The sequence below is a fragment of the Puntigrus tetrazona genome, chromosome 1 (genome assembly GCF_018831695.1).
Source record: "Puntigrus tetrazona isolate hp1 chromosome 1, ASM1883169v1, whole genome shotgun sequence".
Lineage (NCBI taxonomy): Eukaryota > Metazoa > Chordata > Actinopteri > Cypriniformes > Cyprinidae > Puntigrus > Puntigrus tetrazona.
This window is the reverse complement of record NC_056699.1, coordinates 14,731,414-14,745,689: the sequence shown is the minus strand read 5'-3', so window position 1 is coordinate 14,745,689 and position 14,276 is coordinate 14,731,414. Positions and strand designations below refer to the sequence as shown.

Here is a 14,276-nt window from a genome sequence, read left to right as displayed (position 1 = left end):
AGTCACTGAACTTGGCCAATATGTGCTCCATATAGTTAAACATCACTGTTTTGGTAGAATGCTAAAAACACTTGTAACCTGTTTTATCAAACCTGTGAATCAAAAAAGCATTGGTTACCAGGAATGACCCATAAGTATGATAAAGATATTCAATGTTTAATTCCTTCCGTGTTGTTGCACTGTAGGAATAGTGGTTTAAGCAACGGAGGTGTGTTGAACACAGCAGGCTTTTAAGAAGAAGCAATAGAAAAAGTAATTTAGCAACACCTCTGCTTTTACCCCTGTAGGGTGCTTGCCTGCGCTATTAACCAAGATATAAACTTCAGATTTTCAATACACTCCGTTCTGTGTGATTTATATGCTAAGTATGTAAAAAAACACTTTTCAAACAGCAGGGGTGGAACCCTGTGTTTCATTTTTGCACATCGCTTTTTTTTTGTTGTACTGAAAATATGCCTGGAAGTCCACCTTTGTTATTATATCAAACTGCACTTTCAATGTGATTTTAAAAGACTCGCAAGCCGTTTTCTCTGATGGACACACAACCTTGTGCAAGTGTTCTTTGGCCTGTGTTTATTCACATTTAGCTAACGGAAATGTTTCGAAGGTGATATCTAAGATAAGTTTTTTTCACCTGTGAAACAGACATGGGTTCAGTACATGTGTCTTAGGTTAAGGGTTAACCCTGCACCATAATGCACGTTGTCATTTTGGGTAAAAAATGTATAGTAGTAATACTAACTAAACTTTTAACCGTTTAAATAGCGAATCCCCCACAGCGTGAGCGCAACTAGCTCTTAAAGGGAATGGAAGATGAGAGTCTGCTTGGTTTATTGCAGGTTACGCCCCAAAAACACACGTTACTAATTTAGAAAATAGAGACAACCCATTTTGATTATGTGCTCGGCGCACGCGTTTCCCATTGCTCAAATAGCAAAAATGGGTTTGGGGTTTGTACCTGCAGTGTGTGCTTTAGACTAGTTTAGTTTGTTTAAATAGGGCCCTTTATCCACGGGAAAACAGTCTGCAAGCATAGGCGCATAGTTGAAATGGGTTGACGTCAGTATTTAACATTGATTTTGGTTACACCACCTAAAAACGCCAGCTGACGTCTGAATTGGACATCAAATTAACATTGACATCAGATGTTGAATTTCTATCTAATTTATCGCAACCAAAATATAACCAAATATCAGCATCATATGACATCGTGTGCCTGCTGGGGTGTAATAAACTGGAATTTTCTACTAGCCTAACACGCTTTTTAAATAACAAATATAATAGTGCGCCTTTGACTTCAGACTTCAGACCAGGTTTGAGTTGGTCTTTGGAGCAATCTATTTTCAGTTCCTCAAAATAGTAACATGCCTCCAAAATGCCTGAACGCACCTCTTTTTTAGACCAGCACAATGACCCATGATCGCACAAATTGATGCAAATGCAGGCGCTCAACGTGAAAAAGAGAACTGCGTCTGATTGAAACTAGCCCATCGCTTTTCTATATCAAAATAAATACTATATAGTGTTTAAAAACATGTTATGTACATTTTAAGTGTAAATGTCTATTATTCATTTTAGATAAGTGTCAGAAGGTAGGTTTTGGTTCTGGTACAACTAAGGCCAATCAGAGACCATATTTTTCACAGAGTTAAAATTGAAATTGGATTTAGGGTAAGTTGATAACATTGAAAAATGAGGGTCAAATAACACCACAAGACCATTTGTGAACCACTACCTAATAGATTATGTCACGTTTTGTTTTTAGGATGGCAATTTACACTGGTTTTTGTTCTGTATAATGTTTAAAGCTGTTTTTGAGTGAGAAACCACTTTTTTAATACATCTCTGCACATTGCTAACATTTACCAGTCCACCACAAACAAATGTGTATCTTTAATTTTTCATGTTTAATTTTTGTACTTTTGGAACATTTTCTACTAAGAATTCCTCTCACGTTTTTATGCTCTCTGGCTTTGTTTTTGCTGATCACAGTAGCAGCTGAAGGGCAGGAAGGAAATGGCAGAGTACAGCCTTGATAAGCTTTCCTGGAGTGTATTTTAGAGTCAGGTTCTGAGCGTTCGCTTTCTTCGTGCTTAACTGATTTCATAAATATCAGATCTTAGGGGACGGTGAGTGCTACCTTTTTCTGCTTCTTTTTTTTTTTTTTTTCAGTTTTAACTGACAAACGTTTCCAACTAAATTAAATACATCATGAACAACAGGGATTTCTGAGGTTTTGTTATTTGCAGTGCTTTGGGTTTTTAGTTCAGTTTGTGCTGAAAGTGATTATATCTAAATATGACTTTATTTTTAGCCTGTTGTCTGTGTTGTTGTCTTTGTCCAGGCTTGAACTAATAGAATGGGACGTTTGAGGTTTCCTGTGATTCCCGTGGTGCTCTTATACACAGTAAGCTCTCACATGTGTCATCATAAACTCTTTTAACAATTCATCGTGTTTTGTGAAGCTCAGAGGTCTTTTTTCCTCTCCAAAACGACTTCTGTGATTTTTAATTGTGCTTTCAGACGGTATTGCAGACGACTGAAGAAGTGATACAGATGGGCATGTTTCCTGAAGCTGCCGATTACTCCTTCCAGAATTGTCGGAGCAAAATGCTGCAAATGGTCACAGAAAGTGGAGGTCTGCTGCAGACGGAGCTGAACAACAATCCAGATTTCAAAGCTATTTGGCAGGACAGTGCAGCATGCAGCGAGACCATTCCAGGGGGTACGCCTCAGCATGCGGCTGCCCTGAAGAGCTATGCAGACGCTAGTCCTACATTTCTTAAAGAATTCAGAAAGTTGGCTAAGACTAACAAGGGAAGTTCAACGTACAGAGATGAGTTTCCTTTCAAATCTCTTTTTTTCCTGCTGACAGATGCCGTGCAACTCTTAGGCCAAAACAAATGCTGTACAGTGTACTTCGGTACGGAGAAGGAATATAACACCAAAATCGGTGAGAAAGTGCGTTTTGAGAGTTTTGTTGCAGCAACAGTGGAACATAGTGCTGCAGCTGAAGATGCCAGTGACAGCGATAGCACTGGGACCGTTTTTCAACATAATATCCTGTTCTCTGATCTGCTATGAAGATTATAAATGTATTTCAGAAGAAATTCTGTCAGAGAGAGAATTTTTCATATCACCCAATGAAGTTTTCACAGTGAAGGCAATCACTACTAGAAGTGGTACTGATACCTTTAAAGAGATCACCTTAACACATTCTGACTTTCAAAGTTCTTCTAACTGCAGCAGCCTCGACAGGTGAGTGAGAAAACAGTACACATGTGTTCGATTCAACCGAAAATACTCATTTGTGATAACGGATCGTATTTAAATTCGTATTGAAATTTCTCTTTATGTCTCTTTAAGGTTGCCCAAAGAATCTAAAGCGTCGTCTTCAAGTTTCCTGAGTTCCAGTTCCCTGAATCTTATGGCTTCTTTGCTCCCGCTGTACTACTACACACTGACTCTCTAATATACTTTGTTTCCCTTTTCACAAAACTGCAAAGTTAAAGTTACTTGAATGTGACGGTATATCAGTGTTCTTTACCTATTTACATAATACAATAAATTACTTTTAATGCATTTTCTCTGTTCTCGTTTATTATAATCCATAAACTGTGCGTTGTAAAAGCAGCCCACACCACCAGAGGGCGCCATTGCATTTTTATTTTCTCGTGTTGCTGATTCGTATTTATATTAATGGGACACAAATATTGCTAAAAATTGTGGAAATTTCAGTTTCGTCACTCCACTTGGTATGTGCTGTCAATGCCTTCAGTTTTACAATGACCAGACCTGCAGAAAACAGGTTGCCATAATGGTAAGGTATTTGTACTTTTTATTATTATTATTATTATTATTATTATTATTATTATTATTATTATTATTATTTAAAAAGAGCTGTAATGTAATGTGTAATATACTATATATATATATATATATATATATATATATATATATATATATATATATATATATAATAAATCCTAGTAATTATCAGGGATATAGGAAGAAAAACCCTATAAGATTAGACATACTGTAAACCAGTTTTTGTTTTTACTTTTATTGCCATCAACCACCATCAACCAATTCTCTTATTTTTATAAAATACATGGAATACCACATAGCCTCACTAAATGATCTAACGTGGAAAGACATCAAAAGAAAAGTCATTAAAAATTCAAAGGAATCATTCTAAGGAAATGTAAACATTATAGGAAGTCAGAGAACGTGATGTATAGAGGTGTGTGTGTGTGTGTGTGTGTGTGTGTGTGTGACTGAGAGAGAGAGAGAGAGAGAGAGAGAGAGAGAGAGAGAGAGAGAATGGTTTTCTCCCAGGTGTTTGTAACTCTGAAGCGCGTTTACACCTTCGAGTCACTGTTCATCCGTGTTCCTGACAGGAAACTGAAAGCGGCGGAATTCAAGACAGAACATCGGAATAAAGCAGAGAACTTGCCTTTGAATACATCTCTTTAGTGTAACTGAAGATGAGCAGCCGACGGCGGCGATGCAAGCGTCAGCTGATCAAGTTTACTCAGCATATCGCGCGATTAATAACAGGAACTCTGAACTCAGGTAAAGTTCACCGGCTCTCTTTCTGAATGTTCCTCTCCCGCCTCGTTAGGTCAGTCCCATTGAACTTTATTGTAACAGATCATAGGCTATAACAGACTTTTCGTTAATACACATTTAAATAGAAAAGTCATTAAAGTTAATGCTATAGGCTGTTTTTACGCACTGTAGTCTAGTCATGTACTAATGACATGTAATTAAGCGACTAAGCGAAAGCTGTAAAACAAAAAATGTGCCTTTGACTGAGAAACAGAGCTGGTTTCTTTGTGTCTTTATCAATACACTCCCTCCTTGCTCGATTTCTGATGCACTCAGAAGCCTAGGCTGACTGTTTTAGTAGCAACCAAAAATGTTGCTAACGCTTACAAAATGTAAACGTATAAAGAAAAAGAAACATTTAGTAAAAGACCATAGACCTAATGCAGGTTAGTTTTAGACTAACTGCTTTATTTTTGCCACACAGCAGTCAAACAGACCAAGGGCGGTTTGGACACGCTGCGACAAAACTATAACTTCATTTAGATTTATGCATTTAGTAGATGCTTTCATTCATTACTCATTACTCTGAAGGTAGACCTATAAGATGTGTTATAAATTAGCTATAGGAGTCAAATGCATGACCGTGGCGGTGCTACGTGCACTAATGCAGAGAACCGAAAGAATGAAATGTAGATTATTGTAACAAGAACATGTAATTTGCTCAAGTGAGAGACTTTACAAAAGTCATAATAAAATGACTAGTTTAAGCTAATCAACAGGTGTTGTAACTCCAGACAGCCTTGTGTTTATAAATTCATGCACCCCATTTTTCTTTGACGGTAATTACACATTTTTACTGGAATTCTTAATATTTAACATCTTTAATTTGGATGACAACGCAGGCATGTGTACAACACAATGCACATCTACCAAAGTTGCATCAGCTTATGTTTTTAATGCACACTGTTTTCCCATAAACGTCATTATTCATCGACACACTGTATAAGTAGTGAATTAGACTGTGTCGTTTATTCTGTTTGTATTCGGTCATCACTGTTATTTAGGTGCGATAAAAAAATAATCTGCTATACCACGCACTATATGGGTTAATATTGAAATGACAGTGCTAATCATTAATGGTCTTAACTTTGTGGATGAGAGTTCTAATTAATTTCATCTTTCCTTGGCTGTGCTTCATATCCTTGTGGGACTAAATATAATTACACACTCCATCATTCCATAGCCGACCATAAGACACTGATGATCCCTTAATAATGCTATAAATTAAGTATTGCAGACACTGGTATCTTTTCAGGTAATTTTGTCTGCCACATTTCGACTGGATTTTTGGCTTCATTCTTTCTGCATCCGAGAAGGTTTTGTGCTGCTGTCTTATCTGAAACTTGTACATACCTTTCTGTTTGGAATTCGTCAGGCATGCAGATTACATTTATTATGCCATTCAGTTAAAGGATTTGATTTATATTTTACTGGTGGGGATTCACTGCCCAGCACCTGCTTTGCCTTTAAAGCATCGTAAGATAAAAATAACTACAAGCCAGTCAATCTTTTCACCCTTTCTACTCCAAAAACAGGCCAAAGAAAAGGAATTTGTGGAAGTGATAAATAATTGAAATAATTCACCACATTTCTCATGGCACACTATGGCAATAAATGGAAAAATGAAAGACATTACATTAAGCTAAGCTTTGATGAAGACGTAGCTTAAATGGGTCATGTTTTATATAAAGATGACCAAAATAGATCCTTTTTATAGTTTTCTTCTATCAGCCACCATTTCTTTTCGATTTACTCTTTCATCTCAGCTAAAGTTTTTTTTTTTTTGGTTGATTATGTTGTTTTGACTGTGTGTGTGTGTGTGTGTGTGTGTGTGTGTGTGTGTGTGTGTACGTTTCACAACTGTATTCTTAGTCCTAAAATAGAGTGAAATCCATGTAAATTAAATTTAAGGCCAGTGATTTCAGATAATGTGTAATTGCCACATCCTTCATTAGAACAGCTTTTAAAATGATCAGATTTTCTTTTGTAAGTGCTACACATATCTATCAAAAAAAAAAGAATCCGATATAGACCTTTCAAACATTCTATTAAAATGAGGAATTCTCAGTAAAGAACTGGTGTTCTACTAATAAAGAGATCTTTAAGTATCTTTACGGTACTAGCTCATAGCATTTAGGGATAAATAGGTACATGTCAGCTTTAAAAAACATGAATGGATGCCAGCAAACCAATTTTGGCAATAATAATTAAATGAAACAAGGCACACGACAGTAAAAATGTATCTTTAAGTTAACTTTTTAGTGTCTACAACACATACCACCAAATGAAATATTAGACTAGTGTTTTATTTATTGAGTTGAGGTTTCTGTTTAAACCGATAGCAGCACCCGTGCAGTGAAATGAGCTCTGACTTGATAGATTATGTTCTAGGAGCAGCTTGTAACATCTTGACCAGTCTTTAAGTGGGTCATCCTGGTACCCCCAGTTTTAGCGTGGATTAATCTCACACAAAAACTATTGGTTAATAAGAACACCTCGACCTACAAAGAGTAAACGGTTTATATATAGCTTTAATATTTATGTTGTCTTTGGTTGTCTCCCGCATTTCCTCAGACATATTGCGTTTCCTAAATATATCGTTCAAAAATAGGCTAGAAGTCGAACTTTTTTAAGCGCAGAAACTGTATCTTGTGAAAGCCAGCTTTCCCTGCAAGCATCAACCTATGCACCAGGACGTTCTTTGTGAATCTGGGACAGAGGTATTATGCATGTCCTAAAGGAGACACTGCTCAGTGTCTTTAGTCACCTGACCTGCTAAGGCACGGTATAGTGAATATTTAATAAAATTCACAGAAACAGACCCTTTAAGCCGTTTGTGATGTGAACACTGACCCCCACACACATACATGATAGCGGCTGAATAGTATTTTATGAATAGCTTAAAATTAAAACAAAAACAAGCCAGAGGAGTCATACCAAAATTGAATCAAAATGCCATGACGTAGATGTAAAAGCTACAGCGTATATATTAATACTAAAATACTGACCCTTCACAGTAAAATAAGCAGTGTAAAAATGCAGTGTTAAATGTTATTAATTCTAAAAGAGTTAAATTAATAACCAACAGTGTTAATAATGTTCTTTTGTAGTGTAGTTGCAGGGGTGCTACGTGGTGTAATTATATTTTTACACCTGAAGTGCAAAACCCCCCGCCAAGTTATCTTGCCCTCCCCTTTACCCGTCGTGAAGACGAAAACGCCATTTTATCCACATGCCAGCTGCAAGGTGAGGTCTTTCTTTTCTATGCTTAAATTAAAAATATGTTTTTAACTACTCACTAACTTAACTACTTTTTTTAGGAATGAAGATGCTCACAAAGTTAAGTTCAGAAGTGAACAGAAGTATGTGAAAGTTTCTCACAGCGATTTGAAACTTTCCGATTTTCTGGATGAAGGTAATTGCATTTGTAATTTTATAATAAATTTTAAGCTGAAAATGTCGGTGGTGTTTGCATAGCTGCTAAATTGAATCTTATTTCGGTTCGTTTACAGCCTTAGTGAAGTTCGGCATCAGTGTCTCTAGTAGGCCCGAGGCCCGCCTTTACGAACGAGTCTGGCACTGAAATAGACGAGGACGTCTTTTGAGGACGTTCTGAAGCAACCGAATTTGGGTGTTTTTCAGATACTATTGCCAGATTCTTCAAATGGTAATGTATATCGTCAAAATGTACGTAGCTGAGCATAGGCGAGTGACATGTGGTTGACACAACGTGAGCTTATTTGTTTTTCAACATGCGAAAATTGACACAAAAGTTATTGACTGAAATTTCGTCAGAGAACATCAGCAAAAAACAACCAGAACGCTACAGCAGAACTGTTTTGTGTCTCCGAGGTTTCGTTACTGAATGAATCTACGTTTTCAATGAATCAATTGAGTCAATGATTGACTTGCCTCGTTTTGTATCGAATCAGGCATTTGAATGAATAAATGACTCGCTTATTAATAGTCATTTACCGCCATCTATTGGTGACTTTCCACAATATTTTTTAACTTGTTTGTTCAAAAATATTTAAAACATAAATCTCTCATTTGAAAGTCGCTAAATGACTGAATGTAAAGTAATGACATTGATACATTTTGAGATTTATTTTCAGCCAAGGCGCTCAATCATGCTCCACAACTTTTTCAATATTAAATTGTAGTGAACAACTAAACTTCTGGAAACTTAACTCAAATTAACTCGACTAATTTTAGTGTTTTTTTAATTCTTTCTCAACAGAATTGACCCATGTTCCTTCACTACCAAGTGAAGAAAGCTCAATTGAGATTTCAAGCAATGAATCTGATGACACCATTCTTCTAAGTGATGACAGCCCTACAAGAAAGAGGAGAGCTGAAGATGAAGCAGGAATTGTGAGTGTGTGTCTGTGCCTTGGATGTTATTCAGTAAGAATCTAGAATTGTTACTTATTTTTTTAAATTATATTTTAAACATTTTAAAGAAAGTGCCTTGTTTTCTGATAATATCTCACTGTGTCATTTGTGTTAACGCATGAAACTAAAGTGCAAAAGTTCAGTCGAGTTTACCAAATTCATGTTTTAAGATTTGATCCAGGTGCAGAATCACAATGTGACTACACAATCATCACACAATGTTTCCTGAGATGGGTTGTTCATTGTGCTTTGTAACTTTGCAGATGGTCAAAAAATTCTGCAGACTAAACCTGGTGGGGATGGAATCATCAGAGAGTACAACAAAACCAAATGCTTATCTGACAGCAACAGGAGAAAGATGGTCAATATTCTTACTGCAGATATGACTGAAAAGCACAGGTAACTTGTATTTTAAGTATTCTTTATTCCAGTGGTCATGATTTCTAGCCCAAAGCATAAAAAAGGACATGATTTTTAAAAGATTATTTGTGTCAGGTCATTAAAAGGTTAATTCATTGAAAATATTTCTTTCTTTAATTACTTAACCCTGTTTATAGAGGTTTAGAAAGCTCTTTTACATGTGTGGGAAAATACAAAACTGAATTTTTGGTGAACGAGCACATTTAAAAAGGCATCAGGATAAAATTTAATGTGACATTTGTTCTTCTGTAGCAAACGCCTGTGACATTCAAATTCTCATCTTGATGATGCAATTTTATAAAGTGCAATGTGTTAACTGCTGGGAAAAGTTAATTTTAAAAGTTAATAATATTATTTAAATTTCAATTCATATTTGATTGTTTCTCTATAATATTACAGCTCATCTCCACCCAAACAAGAGAACTGTATGCTCAAGGAATCATTGCCCTGTTTCCATATCTTAGGGATCCATATGCAAAGCTTGGTTATGTAAGTAAATTAATTAAATGAGTTAAATAAGTATGTGGTAGATTGATGTCTTATTTTACTTTAAACATTTTTAAGGAACATTATTATGACCCTCAAAGTGGACAAGGGTACTTGTCATGGAAAATAAAGAACATTCAGAGGAACAGTGCACCATCAGAGATCCGTAGATGTGTCCCCCAGTCTTTTGGTGGCCCATCTGCGCAGAGAGAAGCTTCATTCAGCACAGAAGTTATCCTGACCGAAGAACAGTATAGGGAAGCTGTTTCTCTTATGAAGCATACTTCAGAGGAGGTGACAGTAAAGGTCAAGATGAGGGAGACATTTCAGTATCGTCGCAAGATGGTTCATGACCCAAGCAGATGCACTGATGTGCTAACTGAATTTCCACGTTATTTGGATATTAAAGGCCTGGTAAGAACATTTGAGTTATTAATGTGATTTAGATTATTTTTCTGTGAATTAAGGACAATAGAGAATATCTGTGGTGATTTAAAGTTATATTGATTATGCATTGTAAAGATAATAAATTTGCCCTTAGTTGCTTTTTTTTCTGCTTTGTTGGGTTTTACAGATTGAGCTGGACATTGATTTGCCAGTGTTTTTTAAAATCAAAGATATTGTTGTTAAAAATGAATTTGTGGTACTGGTTGCATCACCACTCAAAACTGTTTGCTTTGATGATCATCGTTATGCCTACAGAATTGAACCAAGACACTGTGAATCCTTGAAAGTGTTCAATGTCACTGAACTAATTTATTACAAACCTTTTGATATGCAAATGTCTTATGGGTCTGATAATTTCTTTTGGTTTGTTGTACCTTACTGCAGTCTTGTTACTACTTAGCTGTCAATGCAGGTCTTATTTCAAAATGTTTTTATTTTATCATTTTGACAAGTCGGAACTGTATACATGTTTTAAAGTAGCTTATTTTGCCCATTTTGTAAATAAACATGTTTACATGTTTACATCTGTGTAAAGGATTTTTTTTTTAAATATTTGAATGTATTTAATACATATTTTGCACCAAATAAGAACACTATGAATAACAGTAATCTAAAAAAAAAAAAATAAAATAACACTAGTGGTGTTAAGTGCCCCATAGTGTTAAACTTCTGTACAATAACAAGTGTAAATAAAAACACTCTCAGTGTTGTTTTTTAACACTTTATGGTGCTTTATTTATTTACACTATAAATTCTACACTACAGTCAGTGTTATTTTTACTCTCGATAGAGTGGGACCATATGTGCTCCAAAGAAGTGTTAAAATTAACTCTTTAAGTGTTATATTAACACTGCTTATTTTACTGTGTTCTTATCAACAGTTAAACAGATCTCAGACACCAAATCTGTTTTGACCCCTGGACAAAGCCGTCAATACATGTCACTCCCTTTTCATTATTCATCAAGAAGGCAAGCGTTTGTGTAATTAGCGTCACCGGACCGGCCGGGCAAGGGTTCTTAATTAAAGCTAAAGCTCTAAGCGTCACTGGGCAGATTGTGTATTAGAGTCAATAAAAAAGACGATTCTTTGATTCTGAAGCCGTTTGATGGCAGCTGCGTGCTCTATGTTGTAGATAATGAGGACGAAGAACAAGAGAGCACAACGGAGCGGTATCACCCCGAAAATCTGGAGCAACTGCAGTCGCAGACCATTTCTCCAGACAAGAGCTGCAGCTACTCTACAGAGGATTCAAGAATGTGAGAGATCGGTTAAACCCCACCCGCTGGGTGTAGAAATTATAAATGATGCTGTCATTTTTAGGGCTACCGCTCTCTTTGGAGATATTCCAGTCTCTTAAATATTCCTTTCTTATCTGCTAGGATTGTCCAAGTGGAGTTGTGAATGAGGACACGTTTAAAAACATCTACGCTCTGTTCTTCCCACTGGGAGGTCGGTTCACTCTCGTTTGATTTGCATGCATTGCTGAATATGTTTAACCAAACAATATGACGGCACCTCTGGTAGAGTTCATAATAGGAAAATGTTTTGTGATTGTAATTCACTGCACGCTGCAGCCAGTGTCTCCTCCTTGTGGTGCGATGGGAGATTTTTCACACAATATAACGACGTATAATAAATCCAGTGTAACTTTTCATCCCTTTGGAACTGTTATGACCGTATGCTGTTCAAAAAGAAATTTTTATGGGACAATTCAGTAAAAGCTAAATTCAAATCCATAATAAAACGGACTGCCGTCATAATAATTCCTTGAAAAGGTTTAGAAACGTACACATGCCGCAGAGACATATGACTTGCAGAAATATAAGTACATTTATTGTTTTTATTTTCTTAGATTCATCGAAATATGCTCAGTTTCTTTTCAATGCGTTTGATAAAGATAAGAATGGCTCTCTTAGTTTTGAGGTAAGTGTTTTTGTTTTACTTAAATAGTTTGGATTGAATATCATCATTAATTATGCTTTTTCTCTGACGTGTGTGTCATAAAACTAATATAAAATTTTATGAAAAAATTCTTTGGATTTAAATGTTAAGTCCTTCATGTAACTTCCTGTAATACAAATAGCAGGAATATTTTATATATATTTTTTCTTTTTTTTTCAGGAATTAGTCTGTGATCTTTCAGTTTTGTTAAGAGGCACTACAGAAGAGAAGCTGAACTGGGCTTTCAATCTATAATGACATCAACAAAGATGGACAGATTACTAAAGAGGTCTGAAAACATTTGAATCTGAATATATATCTCTCAAGATTGAGCCCTGTCAAAAAACACTGTTCCGTGATGAATGCAAAGACCGTATATGATCTTTTTGTTTCAGGAAATGTTAGATATATTGAAGTCTATTTATGATTTGATGGGGAAATCTATCCATCCACGACTTAAAGAGGAGGCAATAAGGCAACATGTCAGAATGTTCTTCCAGGTAATGCCTTTATGCCGTTATGTTTAGAAAAAGTGACTATGCATACATTTTTGGAAAATTTGTAGGACCTACAAATTTGCTTTATATTTTAGAGGTTTTCAAGTGGAAAATGTCCACATGATGGCGCTAAAAGCACTATGACTATTAATATGACTATTAACAAGGCCCTTAAAGGAATAGTTCACCCCCCCAAAAAATGTTTCATTTTCGGGAGAAATGTACTATTACTTTAATGTCAGTTCTACAATTTTTTTTTATCATGTAAAGAGTCATTTAGCCCTACTTTCAATCAAAGACATGGCTTCAAATGCCAGCAAACACACTGAAGACAGTACCTTCAGTGCACTGAGTTTCCTAAATATTGTAATTGCTATTTAAAATTAAGGTTAAAGTTTAGAAAAAAGTAGATTAAATAAAACATTAAGTGCAAATATGCTATGGCAGTTGTATTTTGAATCACATCAGAAAATCATTGATAATAATTATTTACAATAATAATGAAGGACATAATCAAAAAGTTGAAAATAAAGTATCGTGAAGGGTTGGGGTAGGTGTATAGAGGGCTTTATTGTCAACCATGGCATCTATTTAATAATTTGAATTAATGAACATTTACACATAAGTTGCATTTTGTTTGAGAAATGTACTTCAGTACTGAGGTGCAGATCATTGCCTCTTACAGTAAGTAGCACTTAAATAATGCTGTTATTTTCACCTAGTGTAAAAGAATCCTTTGCTGCTAATAAAAATATGTATAAAATAAATAATCTGACAGCAGTATTTTCACCTGGACACACTAGTGAGACATAGCAACCATTAAATTATTCATATTTTTAATGAGGTCAGGCTGGTCATGCAGCCGGAATATTTATCCAAACCTCTCTCAGATCTCTATCAAAGGTCAGTTAAAACATGCGTTATAGATTACACTCGCCATACATTTGAAAGCAAAAATGCGTTGTAATCACATTAGTTTCACACTAATTTCGTTTTTTTCTCCCTCCCCTTAGAAAATGGACATGAACCAGGATGGCGTAGTAACCATTGATGAATTCATTGACTGCTGCCAAAAGGTACGGCTCATTTCATCTTTATTTAAACCTTTATTTCCTAAAGCGTAATAACGCCACTGTTGATGCTTGTGTTTTGCAGGATGAGGATATTATGCAGTCCCTTAAGATTTTCGACAATGCTGTCTAGATTTCAGCCAGTGAATCCATCTCAAGCACTTGACGTTTCTAGATAGGTAACACTCATTATAATGATGCCAGCTTTTCTGGACTGCTCTTCACAGCTCAGGACCGCCTCCAGGTCGTCTTTGGTGAACTGACTGCTGAATGTATTCGCACCTTGGTAGAAATGTGGGATTCTCGTGTGATGCAAATGCAAGTGCAGTGTTGGTGGAGCAAGGAGCAATTACTTGTCAAACACAACACCAGTGCTTTGTATTATAATGTGCTTCAGTGGACTAGTTT

General features: G+C 35.8%; 1 protein-coding gene, 2 long non-coding RNA genes and 1 pseudogene across 4 annotated transcripts; all 4 read left to right on the top strand.

The window, feature by feature from the left end:
- Positions 1-2,013: 2,013 nt before the first annotated feature.
- On the top strand, positions 2,014-3,045 carry LOC122342957 (GPI-linked NAD(P)(+)--arginine ADP-ribosyltransferase 1-like; the record flags this gene model as incomplete). The annotated part of the gene is made up of 3 exons (XM_043237192.1): positions 2,014-2,129; positions 2,345-2,407; positions 2,524-3,045. Coding segments are annotated over exons 2-3 (570 nt in total), but the record flags the coding sequence as incomplete, so codon positions are not given.
- Positions 3,046-3,053: 8 nt separating this feature from the next.
- Positions 3,054-3,582, top strand: LOC122353106. The gene is made up of 2 exons (XR_006251961.1): positions 3,054-3,258; positions 3,367-3,582. It is a non-coding gene; the product is annotated as an uncharacterized LOC122353106 (long non-coding RNA).
- Positions 3,583-4,384: 802 nt separating this feature from the next.
- LOC122351240 lies at positions 4,385-14,032 on the top strand (annotated as a pseudogene).
- LOC122351313 lies at positions 9,276-11,312 on the top strand. 2 transcript variants are annotated; one of them, XR_006251739.1, is made up of 4 exons: positions 9,276-9,405; positions 9,826-9,915; positions 9,991-10,326; positions 11,241-11,312. It is a non-coding gene; the product is annotated as an uncharacterized LOC122351313 (long non-coding RNA). The 2 variants fall into 2 exon arrangements; XR_006251737.1 differs by lacking the exon at positions 11,241-11,312 and having other exon boundaries at positions 9,991-10,834.
- Positions 14,033-14,276: the final 244 nt, after the last annotated feature.